The sequence below is a fragment of the Protopterus annectens genome, chromosome 5.part0, assembly GCF_019279795.1.
Source record: "Protopterus annectens isolate FY-2018-M chromosome 5.part0, PAN1.0, whole genome shotgun sequence".
NCBI lineage: Eukaryota > Metazoa > Chordata > Ceratodontiformes > Protopteridae > Protopterus > Protopterus annectens.
Window position 1 is genome coordinate 514,050,542 of NC_056735.1, and position 27,431 is coordinate 514,077,972.

A 27,431-nucleotide genomic window follows, 5' to 3' on the forward strand; every position below is an offset into this window, starting at 1 on the left:
GTTCAGGAGGGGAATATGCACTGTTACAACTGTTTTTTTCCCGTAAAATAATATGTATACAGCGCTGGAATCAGAACGGCTAATATGAATTATCTTTGTTGAGCTGCAAAATACATTTGATTCTTTTCACCACAGAAAGCGTTTAAAGGATTTAAAGTCATATGGCCTAATGTTGTCTGATCTACTCTTAAAGAAGGTCGCAAAGGTTTTATCATTTTTGCTGTTCTTCTTACTAGTAATCATTAACTCATTGAGAACCACGAAACTCACCATGTTTTCTGGGCCACAAGAGATCCATACCATAAACGCATACAAATTAATTTAAATAAGGGCATTAGGTAAATTCATAGAAGGTTTTGTCCACTGTAATCCTGGCTGACATCCAGTATGTAGGTAGTGTCCTCCCTTTCCCCAGTAAATAATAATGGGGTAGTAACTGGATATCCACTTCCCTGACTTCAGACATTGGGATGCCTCCCCCAAGGGTGGGTTTTGAGCATGCAATGCACGAACTTCCTTTCAAATTGCCTCAAAACAAAGGTCAGTAATTCAGCCTCAAAGGGAAGGACAGGAAGATTGTGGCTGACCTTGGATCCGCTGGGTAAATCCTCAGGTACATCCACTCTGGACAACTGGTAACCAACATCCAGATGGATTGTGCAATTCTCTATAAAGTGAAACTTCAAATTAGAGATCTAAGATTCAGATGACAACACTGGCATTACTTTGGTAGATACTGGTGTCTTATTTGAATCCAGTATCTCAATATAAACCTCCTTTGAAATAACTGTGGCTTAAACTGGAGCTGAATAGGCAGAACATATAATGCCCCCGCAGTTGGAATTGCCAGCAAATCACACTTTTAGTGACCACAACACACACAAGCCTAGGCAGAATAAATGTCCAGGTCTCTAATGCCTCAATCATCTGTAACTGTTCTGCACTACTGTCAGCATGTATGTTTTTTTCCTTCCACCTCCCTACTTTTTCTGCATAACTTTGGTGACTCCTCCTGTTCCCTCCCCCACCATGAAGTAGGTGAAATAAGATAATGTGTTTCTGAGGCAGTAGTCCATCAAGGCAGGGTTGATATCTTCCTCGTCCAAAGACAGGACCTTATGATGCCTGTGTTTAATAAAGGTCCACAGCTTTCTAGTTTTCCTATACGATAGTCTCATTGGTGAAGGTAACACAATATTCAAATGCAATAACATCACGACTTTCACCCAGTCAAAACGGACAGCAAATAGTAATCAACTAGGGAAGTCTGTCTCCAACAAGAAAATGTGCTGTTTTAATAATTTCTGATGTTATTATACATAGGAAACCATGACTTACGAATGCAAAACTGTCAGGAAACAACTAGTAATATCAGTAATGAGCTATCTAAAAAGAAAAGTCAGAAAAGTACTTACAAAGAAAGTTATTCAAAGGTGAGTGATGGACAAAACAATTAAGTTACAAAGCATTTTGTGTTTTCCACTAAGCTACAGACAGAGTTGAAGCTTTTGTGAAATAGAAATGTTTCAACAAATTGCAGTAGTGCTTCATACTTTTAGATGAAAATAACAAGGATCATTGTTGCAGCATCATTCATAATACGTGCGAGTTAGAATGAAGGTGGATACAGGTCTATCAGGGCTGACTGCCAAATCTTCATACCTCCCCAGAGTTCAGACGTTCTCCTTCTCATGCAAACTGTCAGTAGGATGCTTGGTAAAAAAAGGAATGAGAGACTGCTCCATTCTTCCTTTTGTGTAATGAAAATTGTCAACAACAGCTTTCATGGTAATCGGGTTATGAAGGACATATTGAAGTGAGGCAAGAATGCAATATGCTCCTCAAAAGTATGGGAGAACAGATGCTAGGAGTGAAAAGTCCCTCCTGCAATTGTGGAAATTTCTCAGTTGCAGAAGCGTGCAAGGTAGATGCTATGGTTTGGATGGGATGGACTATAAACTGTAGCAATGACCCTTATATAAGAATACTTGTTGTTATGGTGTGTATGCTCACACAGTTGTATTAGGTTCATTACAAGAATCACTAGCACACTATTCATAATGTTTGTAAAGTGTACTAAAGCATTATGTGCTGTAACCGAAGCCCAAGGAGGGAGTAATACATGTGCCTTACATAACTGACGTGACAAGTCTTGCTCTGCTCTAACTGAAGCCCAAGGAGGGAATAATACATGTGCCTTACATAACTTACATGACAAGTCTTGCTCTGCTCTAACTGAAGCCCAAGGAGGAAGTAATACATGTGCCTTACATAACTTACGTGACAAGTCTTGCTCTGCTCTTTAGTGAAGCCCAAGGAGGGATTAACACATGTGCCTTACATAACTTACGTGACAAGTCTTGCTCTGCTCTTTAATGAAGCCCAAGGAGGGAGTAATACATGTGCCTTACATAACTTATGTGACAAGTCTTGCTCTGCTCTTTAGTGAAGCCCAAGGAGGCAGTAATACATGTGCCTTACATAACTTACGTGACAAGTCTTGCTCTGCTCTAACTGAAGCCCAAGGAGGGAGTAATACATGTGCCTTACATAACTTACGTGACAAGTCTTGCTCTGCTCTAACTGAAGCCCAAGGAGGGAGTAATACATGTGCCTTACATAACTTATGTGACAAGTCTTGCTCTGCTCTAACTGAAGCCCAAGGAGGGAGTAATACATGTGCCTTACATAACTTATGTGACAAGTCTTGCTCTGCTCTTTAGTGAAGCCCAAGGAGGGAGTAATACATGTGCCTTACATAACTTACGTGACAAGTCTTGCTCTGCTCTAACTGAAGCCCAAGGAGGGAGTAATACATGTGCCTTACATAACTTACGTGACAAGTCTTGCTCTGCTCTAACCGAAGCCCAGGGAGGGAGTAATACATGTGCCTTACATAACTTACGTGACAAGTCTTGCTCTGCTCTTTAATGAAGCCCAAGGAGGGAGTAATACATGTGCCTTACATAACTTACGTGACAAGTCTTGCTCTGCTCTAACCGAAGCCCAGGGAGGGAGTAATACATGTGCCTTACATAACTTATGTGACAAGTCTTGCTCTGCTCTAACCGAAGCCCAGGGAGGGAGTAATACATGTGCCTTACATAACTTACGTGACAAGTCTTGCTCTGCTCCTTACTGAAGCCCAAGGAGGGAGTAATACATGTGCCTTACATAACTTACATGATAAGTCTTGCTCTGCTCTAACTGAAGCCCAAGGAGGGAGTAATACATGTGCCTTACATAACTTACGTGACAAGTCTTGCTCTGCTCTTTAGTGAAGCCCAAGGAGGGAGTAATACATGTGCCTTACATAACTTACGTGACAAGTCTTGCTCTGCTCTAACTGAAGCCCAAGGAGGGAGTAATACATGTGCCTTACATAACTTATGTGACAAGTCTTGCTCTGCTCTTTAGTGAAGCCCAAGGAGGGAGTAATACATGTGCCTTACATAACTTACGTGACAAGTCTTGCTCTGCTCTAACCGAAGCCCAGGGAGGGAGTAATACATGTGCCTTACATAACTTACGTGACAAGTCTTGCTCTGCTCCTTACTGAAGCCCAAGGAGGGAGTAATACATGTGCCTTACATAACTTACATGATAAGTCTTGCTCTGCTCTAACCGAAGCCCAGGGAGGGAGTAATACATGTGCCTTACATAACTTAGGTGACAAGTCTTGCTCTGCTCCTTACTCTACTTCTAATTTAAAAGGGTCAAACAGAAAAGGCAAAAAGTTAGCAACAAATACAAAGACCCCAGATAAACCAGAGTCTTCAGTGTGTGGACAAGACCTATGGGATACACTATGTAATACCTTAAACTTCCTTTGAAGGAAGCCCATGGGATATAAACACCTGAACTGTTAAGGGCATTCAAGTGATCCAATTCGGAGGCTTCTGAATGTCAACTGTCTTTTTACTTTTTTAAAGTTTTTACAGCTACATTCACGCCTTTAAAGCCAAACCCAACTAGCTGCAGACATGCCATGTTTTGCCTGTTTACTGATGAGCTCTGAAGTTGTAGAATTATGGGTAAAGGACAGCAGTTCATACAAAAGGTAAAACAACAGCAGCAAAAGTTCGCAGGTCATGGTTACATCCAGGAAAAGAGAAGAAAATTACCACAGTGGTTTATAACAGATCACATCACCACCCTACATCCAAGAATAGAGAAGAGAAATACCACAGTGGTTTATAACAGATCACATCACCACCCTACATCCAAGAATAGAGAAGAGAAATACCACAGTGGTTTATAACAGATCACATCACCACCCTACATCCAAGAATAGAGAAGAGAAATACCACAGTGGTTTATAACAGATCACATCACCACCCTACATCCAAGAATAGAGAAGAGAAATACCACAGTGGTTTATAACAGATCACATCACCACCCTACATCCAAGAATAGAGAAGAGAAATACCACAGTGGTTTATAACAGATCACATCACCACCCTACATCCAAGAATAGAGAAGAGAAATACCACAGTGGTTTATAACAGATCACATCACCACCCTACATCCAAGAATAGAGAAGAGAAATACCACAGTGGTTTATAACAGATCACATCACCACCCTACATCCAAGAATAGAGAAGAGAAATACCACAGTGGTTTATAACAGATCACATCACCACCCTACATCCAAGAATAGAGAAGAGAAATACCACAGTGGTTTATAACAGATCACATCACCACCCTACATCCAAGAATAGAGAAGAGAAATACCACAGTGGTTTATAACAGATCACATCACCACCCTACATCCAAGAATAGAGAAGAGAAATACCACAGTGGTTTATAACAGATCACATCACCACCCTACATCCAAGAATAGAGAAGAGAAATACCACAGTGGTTTATAACAGATCACATCACCACCCTACATCCAAGAATAGAGAAGAGAAATACCACAGTGGTTTATAACAGATCACATCACCACCCTACATCCAAGAATAGAGAAGAGAAATACCACAGTGGTTTATAACAGATCACATCACCACCCTACATCCAAGAATAGAGAAGAGAAATACCACAGTGGTTTATAACAGATCACATCACCACCCTACATCCAAGAATAGAGAAGAGAAATACCACAGTGGTTTATAACAGATCACATCACCACCCTACATCCAAGAATAGAGAAGAGAAATACCACAGTGGTTTATAACAGATCACATCACCACCCTACATCCAAGAATAGAGAAGAGAAATACCACAGTGGTTTATAACAGATCACATCACCACCCTACATCCAAGAATAGAGAAGAGAAATACCACAGTGGTTTATAACAGATCACATCACCACCCTACATCCAAGAATAGAGAAGATAAATACCACAGTGGTTTATAACAGATCACATCACCACCCTACATCCAAGAATAGAGAAGAGAAATGCTACAGTAGTTTATAACAGATCACATATTCCTCAAATTGTGCATGTAGTTATCTTAAGCACCAGGCAAGCCACATTGTTGAAATAGAAAGATTAAATGAGTGAAAATGTGAACTTTTATATATCAAGTCCAAGACTGCTCTTCCTTAATGTATTTCCTTTTTGCCAAGGTACAGCAATCTCAAAGTTGTTGTATATAAGATCTGGAGGGGGCAGAAGGCTTGCCCCTGAAGAAAAAAAACTTTAAAAGGAGAATAATATTCAACATTCACTCCCCATGCAAAAAAAAACTTCAAAAGGAGAAAACCAATGTCCAACATTTGTAGTTCTCCCACAGTTTTGTACTTTCTTTTGTAATTCTAGGACTTACAGTTTTGAATCTTGGAATTACAATGGCAAGTCTTCAAAAAGGAGAAAATATTCCATCATGTCTAGTACTGTGATAAATACTGCTGTTGCAATAACTTCAAGAACATTCATTTCTTATCTCTTTAAAAACAGACAAAACTAACAACAAAGGCAGATAGAAGCCCTGGTGCAGACCACAACTTAACTTTATACCAAATCCAGAAGCAGATATACCTCTGCCATCTCCCTAATGAACTACACTAGGCAAAAGCTGTTAAAATACATGAAAAAGACACTATGTTACCATAACCGCACTGATCTCTTAATCTTTAAAAAGCTGCAGTTTATGAGGCTGCCACAAACAACTGAAAAATTTGATGCAGTTTTCTGTTTGAGACTGCAATTCTGAAAAGTATTATACACACAATGAATCTGAATATTGAACCAATTAATTTAAATCCACATGCTTTGGATCTAATCCTCAAGTGAATCTATGGTCTCTGGTGCAAAGATGGCACCAGGATGAAAAAATCCTAGTGGAAATTACTTACAAGGATAAGCAATCAAGTCCTCTCCTACAGGTGCAAATTATTTTCAGTCAGCTAAGCTGAATTATGGAAAACTGCTTCTGTATGAGACGCAATGCAGTGCACCTATAAACATATACTGAAATTCAAACTATGGTTTGAAAAACGGGGTCACCAAACAGACTAAAAAAATTATAACATGATCACAGCCTTCACAGGTGGTTATGGAATTTAAGCTCTAGCTAACCTTATACATATCACAGCCTGCTTCCTTAATTATGTCTTGTGTCACACTAAAATGAATTTCCAAAAAAATTATATATATTTTTTCAAAAATTATGCTAAAAATCAACTTCCAGATCTCATCTCAAAGACAATAAGCTTAAAATCAAACTTCAATAGCACATATGAACTTTTATATCAGGAACAAGCCATGTTAAGAAGCAATTGCTAAAATGTAACATATTCTGATATTCTTCTCTGTTACTAAAAGAAAGACTGTCCAGGATTCCTTCTTTTATATTACTAAAATCATCTTCCAAATCCTGTTTGCCAGAACTCTGATCATTTACTGTTTATATCCATCTCAGTATCAACTGTTGCAATACAACAATGGTTTTGCTTCCCTCAGCAACTCTTCTCTGCTGAATGTATTTCTCTCTTCTGGTATCTATCACACATTCCTATCACCTGATTTTCATGATCAAATTACCTTGGTCATATTACAAACGGCAGTTGAGATCAGGCCCTTTTTTGTTTTTAACAAAGGAAAATTGCACCATCTGGTGTCCATTTTGTAAGATGCACATTTTTCTCAGGCAGAACATATTTCAGAATTTACTGTTTTGGATCATTACCAGGAAAGTTTAACTATACATTTCCTGAAATTTGATTAAATAATATTTTCTTTTGTTTTTGGAAAAAAAAAGCAGGTGCAATAACTTATCTTAAGGGCAGCAATTATACAAAGTGCACAGAATTTGGAATTATTATTCGTTCATAAATGTTTACTTACATTAGATGTCTGACAACTAGATTCCAGTAACTTTTGCAGTAATTAAATGCAAAGTAAAATACAGAATAAAATTCAGCTACTTACCTCCCACCGCTGCTCACAGATTCTCCACCCCTCTGATATGCCACTACAAAATAAATCATACATATTTTAAGTGGAATTAATGTTTTCAGTGTTAACTTTAAACAGCTTGCAAACGTGCATTTAAAGATGCGACTAGACATGCTTGTTGTACTTATTAGCTGTTGTCCTTTAGGGTACTGTCCTCTTTCTCTCTTAAAAGTAGCATTCAAATTACAGTGTAAAGGTAACAATAATTAAAAAGAACATTATAATTATAAATAAAAAGAAAACACTTCTAACCAACAGATGGAGTACTATAACAAAACATTTAGCAAGCCACCCCGATGGTAACTCTGGCAGTTGTCTTAGCTCTCATTGTGAGATGCTGCTAGTCAGTATTACCAAAAAACTACAAAATACAAATGAAATGTTATTACTATCAAACTGCTTGCAGGAAACTAATGTGAAGCACTTATGTAACAAACTCACTTCAAGCCTAACTCTAAAATTCAGCTCTAGAGGACCTACAACTCTAGAGATTTAACAGTTTTACCATAACTGCAGAGGAAGGCAACCCAGGTGACCAATTGGACATAGGGAAGTGCTTATAATGATAAGGTCAGAAAACACAGTTCATGATATACCGACTAGAACAGTCAGTGAAGATGACAGGGTTTTAACACAATGACAAGGTAATAAAAAGAGAAATGACAATAAGAGATGGCAGCATCTGATATAAACATTACGAAATAGTTCCGTCTGGATATGTGAAGTGTTTTTTTTCAAGGTACTATGGTCCAGTTTTGTGGAACTGTGGGTGGATGGAAAGTTCAGAGGGATTAGAAGCAAATTACTTATGAGGGATTAGGTAAACTCAGTTTCTTTTATTGCTAAAAATAAAAGAAAAACATTTTCCCAACTGCAACTTGTTCAACACTCAAGAATTTGGTTTGGTATTTTAATTTCAGCCAAACTGTTCTTACAAATGCTTCTGTGAGTGTATGTATATATAGTTGAATACACGTATTACAATATAAGCACACAGACTAGTATATTTGTAGTGTGTACATACACATACACACAAATGCATGCGTTTGTTTGTGTGTGTGTGTGTGTGTGTGTGTGTGTGTGTGTGTGTGTATATATATATATATATATATATATATATATATATATATATATATATATATATACACAGCTATAGATACGGCTATAGTTCTGTATTGTTTAATCAAAGGTAGCGTTGAATGAAATAAAAAAACAGTAGGTACTAATGAGTGAATGTACTTTTGACTGAAAAGCCATTTTGTTAAAAAAAAATTCTATATAACATACATACATGCCATACAAAGCTTTTTTTTTTTTTTTGCAGGGTGGCAAAACACCCCTTTGCACCCTCTTAAATACATATTCAAACTTCATGGTTGCATATCCAAGAAGAAAAGAAAAAAGTCCCCACATATAGTAAATCAGTGTTTGGGCACAAACTCAATCATCTACAATTCTTAGGGTATAATGCAATGGTGGACATTGCAATTCCACACAAAATCTTCTAAATTATGTCCTTAACAATATCCATGATCAAAACTAACACAGATGACACCAGAAATGCCATCTATAGACCTCTACAGTTATCGAGAAAATGGCTTTTCAGCCAAAAGTACATTCAGTCATTTGTGACTACTGTTTTTTTTTATTTCAATAAGTCAACTACATTCAACAAAATGATACAGACTCGTATATAAATATATATACGTACACACACACACACACATATATATATATATATATATATATATATATATATATATGAACGCATGTGCTCACACAAGCAAGCGTGACTGCGATACAAAAATCCTGACAAAAAACAAGTTCAAGTTTTTAAAAGATAACTCCCCATGAGTACCCCTGCCCCCCTCCCCCGCAAAAAAAAATCCATGCACTATATAAATGTGTTAAGTTACATATGAGGTTAAGCTGATTAGCGCCACTGCAAAGTGATGGATTCCAGAGCAGTGTGGCATGTAAAACTGTGGAAGGTGTTTTTCTAAAACGCAGCCAAATTGTACTTCTCAGAAGAAATGCAAGATGAGGAGCCTGTGAGTGAGAGATAACTGTTTCATGTAATTATAAAACAGGATTAAAATGTAGCAAGCCATGCAAAGGCTTTTACTGAGGGAAATGCTAAAGGAATGCTTCCTCTGTCATTGAAGCTAAACTAAACTACCATAATATCAGCATTTTCAAAAAGCTTTATCCGAGACATACTTTTATCTACTGTATGCTGGATTTCATCAAGCCACTGTTATTTCGTCTCATAATTTGCCAGGGACTATCTGAAGATGCATTTACAATTTACTGTTTTTGTTTTCAGAATCATGAAGGAGAAAATTTTTTTAACACAATTACCTTGAATATGAAAGTATAGATTGTTAGCAACTAAAACAGTGGCATATTTTCCTTAATATGACAGTAATCAAACCACCATATCAATTGAAATGTTTTATTTTACAATATACAATTGAGCAATTCTAATATGCAGGTAGTATACTAAACAGGGTTATATAAAAGTACTCTTTTGTTCTGAGCACTGCAAATTATTTGTTAAAAATTAACATAATTATAAATGATAAGCAAGCAAGAAGCAAGCAAAGAGGACCTAAAACCTCCTGGACTGAGAAAGTCTTCTTGTTTAAGTATTAAGCCGCTGTTGTGCAGCGGTAGCGTTGTCGCCTCACAGCAAGAGGTTCTCCTGTTCGATTCTTGGCTGGAGTGCCTTCTGTGTGGAGTCTGCATGTCCTCCTTGCAGTCAAGTGGCGTTCGAAAGACATGTGTGAATAGGCGTGCCTTTGTTGAAGGTTGGGCATCGGGCTGGCACCTCGGCACCGTAAAAATCTACTGCCAATCATTAGCGGACCGGAGTTCCATTGTGGCAACCCCTAACCGGGAAAAGCCGAAAGAAGTAGTAGTAGTAGGCAGGCCATAGCTGTTGGGGTGCTAACGAAATTATGCTTATATGCGGACTTTAGTATAAGCTAATCATTATGTATTGTAGAGCAAATTTTACAGTTCTGGGAGGAGCAAAAGATAGGTATGTAACCCCAAGTCCCGAATTCCCTTGCCACAGCACTGTTTACAAGCATTCTTTTCTGGAAGGAAGCTGCATTTCTAGAATGTGAAACAGCAGCAGCATCAGATATAGTCTAGAATCAGAGCACACTGTCAGAAAGGAATGAAATACTGATCCATTTATACCATTGCAGCATAATTATCACATGCATTACAATTACCTCATCTTTTAAATATCAAAGGGTGGTAACCCACATGTAAGGGGCAAAAACATCAGTGATTTAAAGCAGTGAATAAAAAAAACATTAACACAAAAAAAGAAACACAATAAGAGAAACATTTTGACAGTATTAACTTTTCTTATAGCTTCACTGCAGTTTTACTGAAATGACACGACAGCAGAAATAAGCAACTCTATTTTTCATAATTAACACAGGACCTTAGTGAGCTAAGTTAGTTATACATTTATTTTCCATTTCTTCTAAGGTGTACAATTGCTGCTTTTTTTTTTTTTAATGGACTGTATACAGTAAACAGGACATGTTGCTGCAGTAACACTGATGACACATTAACAATCTTATCTGTGGAATCCTGTTGACCAGCACAGAGCATAATAAATACTTAAAACTACAAAGCTTGGATAGAATGCAGAAAGGGGCATCATATGGCTGTACAGTGTAGTCTTTTTATTGGAATCAGAATATAGTAACACCAGCTAATCACAACTACCATGACTGATAAGCCACAGTTGTTCCCAGCGGCATCACACAGATTCATTCAGCAAATCCTTCCATTCATCTGGTGTGGGAATAGAACTCTTAAGTTGCAGGAGTATCAGTGGCACAACAGGTAACACACTTGCCCCTGGTGCTGAAGGCTGTGGGTTTTATTCCCATGTCAGGTAGATCAATTACTGACACTGCAGTTGAGCATATGGGGGTGCTGTGCTCCAGAGTGTGCTGTCTTACGAATGAGACATTAAACCAAGGCCCAATCTGTTTGAGTTGGTTGTAGCTTACGTGGATGTATAAGATCCAGAAGTATCTATTGTGCATTGAAGGGAAGTCAAATTTCCCCTAGTAGTAAAAATACCAGCTCTGGTTAACCCTGAAAAGAGGCTACAAATGTCTAGTGCGCCTAACCTGGTCAATACAAGAGAAAAATAAATAAAAATAAATACATAAACACCAAAGGCCCATATCTGGGAGCACACCGAACTGCTATTAATGGGCTTATTTTGCTTTACTAAAAATCTATCCATTTAAGTTCATAGGTAAGCACTAGGCTAGCTTCCCTTGTGGGTCATGTTAAGTCTAGACAATTTCCCTTTCTATGCTCAAATTAGCCTATCCTATTTGGTTCAAGACTGTCCTTACCCTTCCCATGGTAGATAATTATATATTACCCCTAAGAAGAGTAACAGAGATCATACCACATCATTTAGGAGGACCCACACATGGGATAAAGCATTTAGGAACTGCCTATGTCTGTCAGTAGTACAGGGGGCAGTCCTGGGGTAAATTTACTTTTTCCCATCCATAGACCCAAGAGGCACTTGAATATGGACAGGGTTGAACTTTGTTTTATGTGGATCGGGAGTCTGTTCCAGAGTAACAATACCTCTGAGATATACCTATCCCAAACCATTCTTTTGATGTTGCAGAAGAGATTTAAATTCCTAGATTGAGCATTTTTGATTCCATTTGACTTGCTGATGTGCAGTAAATCTATCAGTAATGGGGAGGATGCCTCGTATGCCAGACATAGGTCTCCTATCAGTAGTCTGTAGGATACCAAATATAATGACAGGGCTTGAGTTGGTCCATGTAGGACATACTGTTTAGCCTTTAAATCATTTTAGTAAGGTTATCTCTGTGGGCATTCCAGTTGGTGCATGGGTCTGGACAGATGCATGCCAAAGGGGGTATTATAGTCAATGACTGACCTAATGAGGGCTGAGTAAAAAGGGACAATAATATTCTTAGATATGGACACAATGTCTTTATTAGTTGTGCAATATAAAAAGACTTTCTTACAACAATGGAGACACGTTGGTCAAATGTTATGCCACTCTCCACAAAAGTTCCCAAATCCTGACCAAACAGGTCAACTATTACGAGGCATATTGTCAATGTGGTAGTTGCTTGGGGTAGAGGACTTCCCAAATGATACAATAATGCATATTTTGGCATTTAGTTTCAGTCCCTGATTTTAGCACCAGTTATTTATTTGGGATGAACCTTTCTGCAAGTTGGCAAAGTTATTTGGGATTCAATGACTGCTCAAAGCTTGCAGTTATCTGCAAACTTAGTCAGAGCCCTTTGGCATTGGCATTTACTTCAGAAAAGCAGATTCCAAACAGGACTCATTTGTTTTGGACAATCTCTTATTCATTCATTTTCTGATTACTGGAATGGGTTTTGGCATTCACTGTATGCACAGCACTGAAAGCACTCACAGCCAGATCACCAGTCTATCACAGGATGTACACAAATATGCAAATGCATAGTGTAACAGTTACACATATGGACAATATGGTGGACTTCCAATTCATCTATGACATGTCTGTGGGATGAGTGATGAAACTGAAACATGCAGTGAAAACATATGCAGATAAAGGGTGTACACATAGCCTTGGCACAGAAGACATCTCAGCTGTGAATTAAAATGAAGAACTAAACTGTCAGGCAACAATCCTAACCACTGTGCTATTTTCCACAACTTCTTATCCATTCCTATCTATTAAAGCAGACACAATGACACAGCAATGCTTAAAGAATACAATATGTATTCAGAAACTGCACCAAGACAGATCACAACAAAAGTAGGACAACACAGGGCTCACCTAACAAAATCTTATAAACAGATAAGAACAAGCTTTTACAAAACACTCCAAATATTTGTACTCCAAAAGCAAATCACCTTAGCATTCAAAATATATACTGCAAATCCAAGGACTCAAGAAAGTAACATATACTGACCTCCTCTTAAATGTCAGTACAAAATATGAGCTTTAATTATTTTTATAATGGAAAAGAATGCACATATAACTTGCTTTCATCTGCCTATATTATCACCAAATTTAAAGAACTTCAATAACAGCAATTCAGCCAGACAGTGATTTAAACAGACTAAAAGTCTTCTCATGAGGAGAGTAAGGTACACAACAAAAACAGATTACTTTTATCTTTAAGGACTGACTAAATATTGCTAACCAAACTCTCCATGTAATTTAATACTGTTAATAATAGGGGATCATTTTAAGAAGTACCACACTTCCACATTTTCCCTGGCTCTGAGATAAAAGGTAATAATCTTCTTTTTACTGCGCCCTTCATTGCAAACCATTAAATAAACCAATGTAACCCTTTTAGTTTTTAAAATGCTGTACAGAATATCTTCTAGAAACAAGTAATGCTCCTCTTTGATGCATCGCGTTATTTCTAGCCTTGGCTTATCTGCACTTTTCATTTTATTCTAAGTTAAAGGATAAAGAAATCCGTGACAATAACATAATACTTTGTAGAGGATAAACAAAGTTGAGAGAACTGCATGTATGAATTAAGTTTAGCTGCAAGCAGACAAGTGGTCTTTTTAACTAATCATCCAACATTACTACCTATTCAGCATTCCAAAATACACAAGAAAGCATGAATACATGCAATATGATCTACCACAGTTGAAAACAAACATAAGCTTGATGTATTCAGATAGTAACTGTATGAAAGGTAAAAGGGTAACAAAAAAAGCAAGAATTCCAGAACATTCTGATCAAAAAGGGCAAACTACCTACCTGTTGGTGTGAAGGTAAAAGAGGGGACTGAAAAATAAAAAAAAAATCAACACAAAAGATTACTAAGGTTAAAACACAATAAGAAAATGTTACAGCAATTTAATCAAGCAAGACAATTAGCAGGAGTATAGCCATCAAATAAATGACTTAACATACCACTATCAAAACTACAAATCACTGTAACATTCTGTTATTTTCTTTATGTTCAGTGATGCGTATATAATTCTAAGTTACTTACTAGCTCAATAATTATGCAGGAAAGTAAATTAACTGTATACTATTCATACACAGTGCTTTGGGCATAAAAGGGGTGTTAAATAAATGCTGAAATAGAAATTAAACAATAATGAAAAATAAATTTAAAACAAATTTTCAGTCAAGTCTAACAGCCAGAAGAATATAAGTCCTTGCAGGTTAGAAACAAGCACCCTATGACACAGTTGATGATTTTGTGGCCCAGATTATTTCCGCTAGGTTTCTTCTACAATTCATAGACGTGTGTTTTACTATTGCTTGTTTCTGAAATACAGCATAACCTTGATGATTTGTACCCATTCATCTAAAGTCCTTCAACTGCAGTATTACAATTTTCATCCATGGAATTCTATTGTGTTACATTCCAGCTAGCTCTTTTCACACAACCACCCTGATTTATCAAGATACAAAAACAGACAGCCGCAGTCACAGGGCTTTCATAAGGAAAAAATAGGTGCATTTAATGGTGGAGCTATACACATAAGAGCCGAAAGTCGTAACATTAATTTGAAGCCACAAGGACATTTAGCAGGAAGAAAAGATTAAAGTGGACTGTCATTTCTTTGCTGAGGCTGACTAGTAATTCATGCCTTGCTTTTAGGGAATGCAAGGATAGATGAAAAACAGCTCAAATTAAATGAAATCTTTGCAGTCAACAACTGAGCTCCAGAAGAGCATATGGTGTGTGTGTGTGTGTGTGTGTGTGTGTGTGTGTGTGTCTGTGTGTGTGTGTGTGTGTGTGTGTGTGTGTGTGTGTGTGTGTGTGTGTGTGTGTGTGTGTGTAGCTCTATAGTGAGCAAAACAGCCAGACAGAAGAGATGGGTATTCCAACAGATGTCAGGCCTCAAGCAAAACACAATTATGGTGTTAATAGAGCCTGTCTAACCACTGTTTCCAGTTCTTAAATTCACAGATTTGTAGCATTTATGAAGACCTTGTAACCCTCTGGATGGGAACTGCATACTTCTGTCACAAGAGAGCTTTTTAAGCTTTAGTGTAACTCAAAAAATCCCTTTTAACAGAGAAGACACATTTGTGTACTGGATGTCTGCACAAACGCAGCAGTACTATAATGTTTGGCTAGGTAAAAAAAAAATAAAATACATTAATACCAAATAATCACATTTAAGAATTCCTGTCAGTGAAAATGGATTAAATGTTGTCAATGCAGCTTCTGTTTTCTATACAGAAGCAAAGTTTTCAAATGGAAGTCAGTAATTTGCTTTAGCACAAGATAAAATACTTTCTACTGTAGAAGACCTTCCTCCCCACAGTGTGTTTTTGGCACACCTATGTGATATCAACATAACTGATAAAAATTCCAATGAAAAACATGAGTCTGAAGCTAGCAGACAGTTTTGGACTTCAATGTCTGAAGTAAAGCTTAGCAAACAACAAATGTAAAAATGTGGAGTCTACACAAAAGCTTTCTGCTTCAAGGCCTACCTTCTGCACCTGTCTGTCTCTCTCTCTCTCTTTTTTTCCTGAAACAATGTGCATTAATCCTTGTATGCGAGAACAAAAGCAACTACCATGGTAACATCCTGTGAAAGCACACAAAACAGAACTGTGCCATCTTTTCACATAAAAATAAAAACGTTTCAGTAATGGGTGAGCCAAAAGGGATGAAGCATGTGTTCAGTGTAAAACACAACAGGTCCGACTGTCAGTTATAATTAAACAAATATGAAAGCGAATGCAAAGGTGAACAAATTCTGTTTTTTTCTTTTTGTATGTTCGTAAATGTCAGTTTAATGATATCTTTGAAAAATTATTAAAACATATGTACATAAAAGCTTTGCAGGTCTATGAGACTGCAAAGAAATAGGCACCGAGACATGTTTACCTACTATTGTACTTCTCACATGTTGAAACCCTGATCAAAAAACAAGTCTGTTTAGATTCAACATTCTCTGTGTTTAAAGAATTTGTGACAAACATACACAGAAATATCCTGTTAGGTAGTGAAGCAAATACTGCTACGCACTTTAATTTGTTTCCTTTAATCCTGGTCATGGCAGAAAACAAATCTTAAAACTATCTTATTCATTATTTCCTATCCCTACCCCAAGTTGTCAAATTAATTGGCCGATTATTAAAACAACAATGCAAATAGTGGCTAAAAATCTGCAAACCCAATTCCCTTGTTTATTTCGTTTATATTCAATGCAACTCTATATTTTATATTATTTGTTTGTTAACTGGATAAGGCATGCGAGACTTGGTTACTTCCTACCCGGTGTAAGTTGACAGACTGGGAAATGGGTGGCTTGCACAAGTATGTGTGCATTAACAGCTTATTAGAGACTGGGCGACCTGTAGATCGGTATCCTGACTGGAGAAAGAACATTCTCCAGCAGGGTGTTAATCTACATGTAAGCCTGGTGAAAAACAAGTCTGCGGCTTCAAAGCAGCATATCAAGTTGTCGTGGAGCTCAGACTGAAAGAAATCTTAACGGTCGCCATTATTTTATACTCGGTAAGCAGCGATTTTGCTGTTTAGCAAGTAGAATATAAGAAAATTAAAAAACAAAATGTGTGTATCCATGCACATGAGTGAGAGCAAGATCAATCAAGCAGTTATTTTACACTCTCTAAGCAGTTCTTTTGCTGTTTAGCAAATGCAAAAACTAAATGAAACACAATAAGTGTGTGCATGTGTTTATGTTTCTGTCTGTGTATGCGTTCTTGTGTGCATGAAAGCGAGGTGTGCGTGAGTGACAGAAAGAGAGTGGCAAGTGAAAGAGATCGAGCACCGGCAGTAGCAGTTAAGAGGCCTGCACACCTCAACCTCTTAGCTCAAGATATCTGGATGAAGCCTAAAATAAAGGGGAACAAAGGCTCAAAATAGGAACATATTTTAAATATTGCTGTTAAAAAATCACAAAGTTGCTTGAATAATAGGACTTGAGTTAGCATGCATTTTCTGAAGTGCAAGTGTTTGTGCGTATGAGAGATACAGTGAAATTGATCGACCAGTGGCAGTAGCAGTGAAGAGGTCTGGATAGCTCTTGACCTCTTAGCTCAAGAAATCAGGATAAAGTCTGAAATAAAGGAGGAACAAAGGCTCAAAAATAGGAACAGATTTTAAACATCTTTCTTATAAAATTACAAACTAGCTTAAATAACAGGATTTGTGTTAGCATGAATTTTCTGAAGGAAATAAAGTCTGAAAGCCAAATGTATGCCATTATTTAGTGACTTTGATCCCAATGATTGGCAACAAACAATATTTTGGAGTAAGGAACTAAAAAATAAATAGCTAGAATATTTTTTTAAAAAATGTTAAATTTTGGATGCAAAATGCTTCATCCAACACCATTTACATATACTACAGGAACTTGAAAACATTAGGAGGAGGAACTATCTTACATCAAAAATAGATAAACAAATAATATAGTAATAAAAAATAAATAAATAAGTACATAAAACACAACAATTTTGCAGGCAGCCCATTCTCTAAGCACAATAATGCCCTCCAGGGTGTGTGTTACTCTGTAAATAATGCCCTTCCAGGTGTCGGGCTTCATATCACACCTGGGTGGGTGTTATTTACACAGTAACACACACCCTCTTAGGTGTTACTGCTTACTTACTCTGACCACTAGGTTGTAATTCAGTCTCATTGCACTTAACTCATTAACATCTATGTGGTGTGGAATGTCACACCTCTAAGCAGCCTACACATATCTTGCATTTTACAGCATATTCTGAAAAATAATCTGAAAAGGCTTAAGATCTTCTTTCGGCTGTTCCCTTTAGGGGCCCCCACAGTGGATCATTTGTTTCCATTTCTTCTTGTCATCTGCATCTTGCTCTCTCACACCAACCACCTGTATATCCTCTCTCACCATATCCATAAACCTTATCTTGAGTTTCCTCTTTTCCTCTTACCTGGCAGCTCCATCCTTTCTCAAAATAATCTGCATCCCACCTCAGCAAATGTCTAAACCAATGCAATCTCACCTCTCTGGCTTTGTCTCCAAACTGTCCAACCAGAGCTGAACCTCTAATATACTGATTCCTAATCCTGTCCATTCTCATCACACCCAATGCAAATCTTAACATCTTTAACTCTGCCACCTCCAGCTCTGACTACTGTCTTTTTGTCAATGCCACCGTCTCCAACCCATATAACATAGCTGGCCTCACTACCCTTTTGTAGACATTCCCTTTCACTCTTACTGGTACCTGTCTGTCACAAATCACTCCTGACACTCTTCTCCACCCTGCCTGTACTCGCTCTTTCACTTCTCTTCCACACTCACCATTACTCTGAACTGTTGATCCCAAGAATTTGAACTAATCCACCTTCGCCACCTCTACTCCCTGCATCCTCACCATTCCTCTATCCTCCCTCTCATTCACACACACATATATTGTCTTAGTCCTGCTAACCTTTATTCCTCTCCTCACTAGAGCACATCTCCAACTCTCCAAGGTCTCCTCAACCTGTCCCCTACTCTCACTACAGATCACAATGTCATTCGCAAACATCATAGATCACGGGGACTCCTGTCTGCTCTTGTCTGCCAACCTGTCCTTCACTATTGCAAATAAGAAAGGGCTCAGAGCTGATCCTTGATGCAATCCCACCTCCACCTTAAATGCATCCGTCACTCACACAGCAGACATCACCAATGTCACACTACCCTCGTACATATCCTGTACCACTCTTGCATACTTCTCTGCCACTCCTGACTTCCTCAAACAACACCACAACTCCTCAAAAAAAAAAAAAAGCATAAGATGAGCAAATGTAAATATTCTGTGAACAATAAAAGCCATTAAACTAAACAAATAAGAAATGTTATCAGTAAGCATTTTTTATAGTGACAATAGTATATTCATAGAGTGTTGCATAAATACTGTAATATAGTATGTTGTTGTTGTGTCTTTCGGCTTTTCCCAGTTAGGGGTCGTCACAGTGGAACTCTGGTCCGCTAATGACTGGCAGTACATTTTTACTTGCCGAGTTGCCGGCCCTGACGCACAACCTTCAACGAAGGTACGCCCATTCACGCATGTCTCCATACAGAAGATGCTCTAGCTGAGAATCGAACAGGACAACATCTTACTGTGAGGCGACAACGCTACCGCAGCACCACCACCGCAGTAAATACTGTAATATAGTACAATGCACGTAAATCCCAAATCATATTTTTTCGAAACTTTCACAAACACATTTTCATACCTTGAAAACTATACAACCTAGACATATATTTAGAACATTTTTGTTAACCAGACATAACCTTCACAACAAGAATTATTATATAATTATAATAATAATAATAGTTATTATATAATTTTTGAAATTAATTGTTTAATTAGCAATGCAAATAATATGGATATCTCCCAAGATGTGCAACTTACAGTGTAAATATTAAAGGCAGTTTCCTTCAACAATGTGTAAGGTTTCATCTAATGTCATTCAGCAGTTTGTAAGTCACTTTTTTTTTTAAGTATTAACTACATATGGAAATACTGCTTAAGTTCATAATTACTAACAAATAACTAGCAATATTTTCAGAATAGTGTGATATAATCCAGTATTTCCACTGAATTGTCCTGTCTCCCACATTGGTGTTTCACACCAAATACCTCAATAAAATGTAGGTCTGTCAATTATGAAAATATGAACATATATTTGAAAATACATATAATAAGTGTCTAAAAAAGATTTAATTTATCCACTGCAGGGCATCCTAGACGAACAATCTAACTGCCATTTTGTAAATATCTCCTTACCCTTTCTAATACTGCCTATTATTAGCTGGTAAGTCACTTAGTTAAAGAAGCCAGACCTAAAGTAAGTTCTGGATGCCATTAGGCGGTATGGATGTGAACCAGAAGTATACAAAAATGGTGTTTTAGGCATGAGTGAGTTAAACAAGGGTAGGATGCAAATGAAAAAAAAAGGATAAAACTGCCATTTGCCCTTTGCTCTTACATTCTCACACAGCTGTACATTTCGTGACATAATAACTCTGTGTAGTATAGTCACTAGCAATGTTTGAACACTGTATGTGAATAGTACATTCTGAAGTAGATCATGTGACTCAACATGACCTTATGTGGGATTCTTAAAATTCTGGCTGTGTAATGTAAGGCTTTACTAACCATAACTGACACTCCATGCCCAGTGCTGTATGAATAACTTAAAAACCCACCTCAGTCGAGCACTAGTGTGCTATCATGGGACCCCTGACACAAATTCTGCTCCTAAACAACAGCACTAATATGCAGTGATATTTCTAGTGTTATTCAGTGCACTAAAGATACATATTATAAATATTCTTCCATAGCATCCAAGTCACCATGGCAACACACATCATGTATAATCAGCAGGATCCAGTAGCACTTCATGTAAGGCATTATGCAGGATCCAGTAGCACTTCATGTAAGGCATTATGCAGGATCCAGTAGCACTTCATGTAAGGCATTATGCACAATAAGGACAATGTGCGTGTGTGACAGGTCAATGTTGAGGAAGTGCTTGGATGTCTCCTAAACAAAGCAATGCTGACGCTCCAAAGTGCACCACAATTGCCGCTCTTTCACTGTGGTCACGATACACTGTTTTCCTCCATAACATTGTGGTGTGTAGTTTCTAGTGTTACAGAGCTCCTATGCCTTTGGTTCAGGTACTTCTGGTCTATTACCAGAGCAGAACGCTCATCTGCATTCTGCTAGGCTACAGTACTATGAGTCATGTAGCCTCTCCTACTTACTGAGAACCTATACTGGGATGGCACTGCAACATTTATGAATAGAAAGTTTACATCTGCATGCTGCAGCAACTCTAAATAATGCAAATGTTGCTTGCAACTTACTGCGAGATTCAGTCTAATGTTCACGAATCCCACAACCTTTTGTTTTACTGTGTTGGCAAATACCATGCACATCATTTTTCAAATAAAGTAATTTGATGCATCTTAACTGGCTGGCATGTCATTTCACTGTAGAGTCTTAATGTAATGCTGCAAGGTTAAGCTCATCCTTAGGGTATATCTCATGGACCCCCCCCCCGCCCCCCCCACAGTGAATGGCATTCAGTATGCTCTGAAGGATGGAATAAGACATGGATGCTATGAAGTCACTAAGTTACAGTACTTTCAAAACCTGTGAATGGTAATATTAAACAATACAGCAAATAAATATTAGCGAATTCAAGAGGCAGTATACTTACTGTCAAAGATATATTGCAGGTCAATCTAGTGCTAACACCTTCATGGGCAGATTAAGTGGTCATTTCTGTCTGTTCAGAATTTCCTGATTCAGCTCTGACTCAAACTCAAGTACCCTTCTTGGAGCTCAGCCATTCCACTGCAAGCTGATGCAAACATGCTGAAGGGCACTTCAAGTATTTTCTTTTTTTTTATCAGCTCTCTCTCAAAATGGCTTTAACATGAACAAGTACATGTCAACAGTCTTTACTGAAATGAATGGTCAAATCTCACTAATACAAATACACGTACTTGTCTGTGACTGTACACAGGTTATTTTGCATTTCCTTTCAGGATTTAGTTTAATAACATCTTTTCTAAGCAGCTATGGGTTACATTTCAGATGTACATTATGCTGCTCAAAGTACACCATCATGCAGCTTGGCAAACTGCATAAAAAGGCAAGTACCTGGTGTTTGTTATTCCTTCACCAAGTGTAAGCTTTTTAATCCATGGACTTACAGGCACCAGGGAAGCCGTGATGGATAATGACCCAGGAAAACTTCCACAGTTGTTATATTAAAGGTCAGAAAATTAGCCTTAAGTGCTCATAGTAGGTAGATGCATGTAATTAAAGGGAGGCCCAATGTAATTTTTTCAAAAATATTAGCATGCAGACCTTTGACTGAATGCAGTGCGCTTTTCCGTAGCTAGACATCATTCAGAACAGCCACTCACACAAGTGAATACATAAACATGCATGCCAGAAACACAATGAATTCTCCCGCTAGTCTCACACCGTATGGACTGGTGCTATCACCCTCCCTCAAACAACTTACTGGTTTCCTTAACTCTCACCTATCCAATCAAAAAGCAATCTGTGTACCTTCCCAAGACTGGTAACTGAAATGACTTCTCACTCTTCTGTAACATTTTGGCAGCAAGTGGTTTACCCTGCCTGTATCATCCATACCATCACAGTTTCTCAGTGATGGATTACAAGACTTACCCACACAGAGTTTGTCAATAATTTAGCCCCCCCCCCCCCCAGATAGTGATAACTCAGTATTTTCTGCTTGCCCACACCCACACATACAGCCTACCTATAAGTGACTTTATTACCGTGCCTATCTCCTTTGCCATCCTGCAGGGTATTATAATTGTCAGTACGAGACTAGCCATACTTATACCTTCCACTCTCAATGAATTATCAACAATTAGAACTTTACAAGTCCCCACATGAAATAACAATGATCACCCTAATCTCTCCTAGATGGAAAGCCAATGCAGGACGCCCCATAAATGCCAGCCATTTCCATCAGTCAGAACCCACTCAACTCATGCTCTTTGCAGTCTCCCTTTCAAGGTATACACACCAACTTCCCAATACATTCCATTTCAGTTCTAATGCAGTGAGTAACACTTACTTTCATTAAAAGCACCTCACTAGACCTGCATCTGGTATATGTGACACTATGTTGGTGCTACTATTAACTTGTCATCACCTACCACCCAGTACAAGCCACCACGACAGTCTGCATTGGCTGTCAGTACTGACTCCTTCACGGTGATCACACTGCCACTTAACACAAATCCTGGGTCATCTCAGTAACTCACCTAATTTTTTTCCCCCTTTTTTCTTTTATGGTTTGAATAATTAAATACGATACCAGCTTTTACTATTAACCTCGCCTCTTTCTATATCACTTTGTTTCTAAACTAAATTCCCATAGAGATGGCTCACATGCCTTTGTGAGCAATTTTCAATGCAAGTAATCTACGTATATTAAAACCATACCCAGTCACACACCTGATGCATTGTTCATGTATGCCTTTATTTATTTATTTACTGACATTTGATTACTGGGAAAGTCAGACTAGATAGGTACCCATTTTCAGCAGTGGTCCGAGAAGAAAAACTCCAATGTTTTACAAAAACATTTTCAGAACAATAATTTTACAGTCTTCAAAAATTATATATAAACATCTACAGTTTAAATAATTACATAAAATGTGAAAACATTGGTTAATAACAGATATAACTTATATGACAATGATTGAATATTTAGAGAAATTTTAGCCAGTTTAGAGAAATTAAATGTAAGCTAATATAATACAAACAGGAATTGTAATGTGAAGTGAGATGGAAAAAAAACAGGGTTATGGCATATTTAGATAAAGAGTCAGGGGAGAGAAACTGATTGAAGTAAAGACGTATGTGAAGAAGGGAGAGCAAGGAGATGTAAGGTATGAATAGGTACTTGTTCATATTTAGGGATATAGCTTACCCTACCCTAGGGTTGAGCAAGAGCAGAAACAGATTTTGGCTAGGAAGTATTTCAAAATGGTTTTAAAAGATCGGAGAGAGGGTACTGACCTGATGGACAGAGGTAAGGAGTTGCAAGTCTTAGCAATATGGTTATGAGTACAGATTATGCCCAGCAGATTTGATAGATTTTTAAGTCAAGATACTTGCACTTTGCATTCAGCCACTGGTCACATGCTTGGTCAGTGTGTTCACAAAAGGGAGTGTTACTGCGGACCACCTGAGGGCTTTGGTAACTATGTTACAGGGGCAGTCCATGAACTCTGACCCAATTTATGCCATTCTGGTAGACTTTGAGAAGGCTTTTGACTGCATCTATTAGGATAACTTTGGAAAGTTATGTATCAGATGAGTTTTCTGGATCCATACATCATATGGATAAAAGCCATGTATGACAACTTATGGGCAAGAATACTAGTGGAAGACAGTCTGTCCACCCCTTTCTATTAGATACAGGAATGAAGCAAGGTTGTCCCCCATCATCCTCCCTTTTCCTTACGCGCTATGAAGCCACTCATACTACCTGTGTCAAATTCCTGTGGCCATCACATATGGAAAGTACTAGGTGAGGAGGTCCAAGTTTTGAAGTCTGAGGACGATGGTCTCCTACACACTGAGCCTGATCACCTCTATATACAAGCTGAATTTTCAGGCTCCACTCAAACCTCAGGTCTGCAGGTAAACAGGGCTAAAAACTGAAATTTTACCAGCGAATCTTTCAACTGTAATAGTAATGGTATGTGCCCCCTCTTCTTTCTTTAAATGGTGAAAGGGACTGCTGGTTTCTAAGTACACACCTTACTTTTGCCTAACCTAACCTTGTGAATCATAACTTAATATGGCTATGGGATGAGCTCTTTATTTCAGTTCAGATGTGGAGGAAACTTGGCCTTCAGCTAGTAGGATGAATCAATGCCCTCAAGATAATGTTATGCCACAAATTGCACTGTGTTATGAGATAGTTGCCGATCCTCCCAAATAACTTGGGGATAAACAAAATCTCCAAGTTAATGCTAACTTTTGTATGGTATGGGAAAAGGAAAAAGGTCAAAGATCTCATTTTATATGTCAAAAGGAAGGACAGAGGGCTAGGTTTCCCCCAACATTAAAAAAAAATATGCATTGGCATGCACTTTGCACAAACTGATTGCACTTGACGCTACGCATCTCCCCTTGTGGGCTAGACTAGAAGCCAGACTTTTATGTAGCCCCTCTCCTCAGAGTATCTTTGATTTCCAAGCTCAGCTTCCTACACATTTAAAGTCATGCTTTTACACAGAAGCATCCGATCAGGCATTGAAGCAATTTTGAGAGAGTCTAGGCAATTCTAGACTGGGTATACTGGCCACTCTGATATGGGTCCACCATGCACTACAGACAGATGGGGACCAGCCCCCACAGACCTGAACAGATCAGCAAGTGACTGCACAGTATACACCAGTTTGTGCAAACAGGGAGATCCACCACAACACTAGCCTCCTTTGAATATTTAAAGCACAACTATGACTTAAATGCCACATATTTACGGAAGTATTTCCAGCTTACACATGCCATATTATCACCATGTACAACTGAATCTGTTAGGATGAGAACTCCAAGAATCTCTTGCTCTTGCTACAGAAAGGCAGAAATCCAGACATGGTGACCTACAATTCAGCATGCATATATGGCTACCTAGTTACTACAGAAAAATCAAAGTGTACAGCTATTCTCTCTCCTTCACTACTGGACTTGGGTCACAAGCCCAATACCCTTTGTACTGAGCACCAAGTAAGACTGTTGAGAATTCTACGACCCATCCTTCGCTATATGAACATCACCTAAAACTGCTGTATAATGGATGTTAGGATGGAAGCACCATAAAGCAGCAAGGGGAGGAAGTGGTTAGTGGCAAGTTTAGTTTTAGTTGCGTTTGTGAGAAATGTTTTTTATCTGTAAAGCATTCCTAGTTTTTGATGAGTTTTTTAATGCAATTTTGTATATGCAAGTTGAATTTAAGATTATCATCCACAATCATCCCTAATAATTTGCTATGAGGAGTGACTTCAATGGATGTATTATTAAGAGAGATGATTTTAACTTATTTATGAGAGAGGGATTTGGGAACGAAAAATGCCGAGCATGAGTTGCAATTTAAAAAGCCATCAGTGGCTGTTACAGCTCACAGAGTAATTTTTTGAGATGAGTCTGATGAGTCTGAGTCTGATGTGTATAGGAGCAGGAAGTCACCTGCATATTGTATTGGGATAGGGAGGCCTGTTGTGTGGATGTGTGGAAGGTGGTGGTGAGAATGTTTAAAGAGAAGGGAACCAAGAATAGAGCCTTTTGGTACACCAGTGGTATGGAGAGAGGGTGGCGTGCCATTTTACTGACAGGCACCTATTGGACAAGTAGATTTTGAACCACAAAAGGGTGGGCTGAGATAGATCTAGTGAGGACATTTGAGGTAGATGCCATCCATTGGTCAAGATTTCTCTTAAACAAAGCCAGCGGTGCTTTTTTTTCACATATATATATTTTGTTCCACAGCATATCTATCCCTCCAGCACGCTTCTATTAATGGCCGTGTCAGGTTTAGGGTCTCCCCTTGTGGCTCTGATGGATCTAGATTTTTGAGGTGAAGCATGTACATCAAGTCAGGGTTTGATAATGCCTTGTATGTCAGGGCAGGTCACCCTGAGCAGCAAGCGGCGACTGAATAGAGTTTGATCTAGATGTGAATCCCTTCATGATAAGGTGGGCATGTAGAAAGGTCTTCCCTTTTTTTTTTTGCAACATTGGTGGAATGACAGATGACTGTCAACCTCCCCAGGTCCCCCCTAACCACTAACCTCCTCTGTGATTTTATGGACTGCCTTTCCCTCATCAATGGCCTTGGTGACTGTTTGAAAAAAAACTAAGTTTAAAAAAAGGCACCTGCCCTTGACAAAGCCAAACAACTGGGGGATCAGAGTCTGCAAAAAATTCTATGTCTTTATTTATGAGATCCATATCCATCCTCTCCATGGCTTTGCAGATAAGGCTTGTCAAGCTAATGGGTCATTATAGAATTCGTTTAGGTCGGTGGAATTGGAAAGTGGGACTAAAGAAGGCCTTATGATTGTCTTTTAGAGTCTTTAGCTATTCTTCTCTCAAAATTGCTTTGGGATGATTTTATGAGGGCTCAGCTTTTTTTTTTTGAGTGATCAAAGCTTCTTACTTTCAAGGATTTTGCTATTATGTAGTAGCTTCTCCCTCCTGTTGAGTTTGTTTGTGGCTGGCTGTGGTCAGTGCAAAGTCTGCTTTCGAAGTTCTTTTCTGTGGTTTTTTTTTTTTCAGGAGGTGGGGATGGGAGGACCAGCAAGATTTGTTTTGTTTGTGATCATCACACACCAGTGAGGTATACTTCCTGTGTTGAACATTGCTCCCATGTTTGTGTGAGATCAAGTATGTTTTCAGTGACTAGTTGTTCCATGGCATTTGAGTTT

At 38.2% G+C, this 27,431-nt stretch overlaps 1 protein-coding gene across 3 annotated transcripts in view; it reads right to left on the bottom strand.

Moving 5' to 3' along the window:
• ROBO1 (roundabout guidance receptor 1) overlaps positions 1 to 27,431 on the bottom strand; it is a 1,916,411-nt gene that overhangs the window by 118,098 nt on the left and 1,770,882 nt on the right. For all 3 annotated transcript variants that reach the window (XM_044072442.1, XM_044072441.1, XM_044072443.1), the window contains 2 exons: positions 14,218 to 14,244; positions 7,377 to 7,419 (listed from right to left, as the gene is read on the bottom strand). In XM_044072442.1, the coding sequence (XP_043928377.1) occupies positions 7,377 to 7,419; positions 14,218 to 14,244 (70 nt within the window). The remainder of the gene's footprint in view (positions 1 to 7,376; positions 7,420 to 14,217; positions 14,245 to 27,431) is intronic.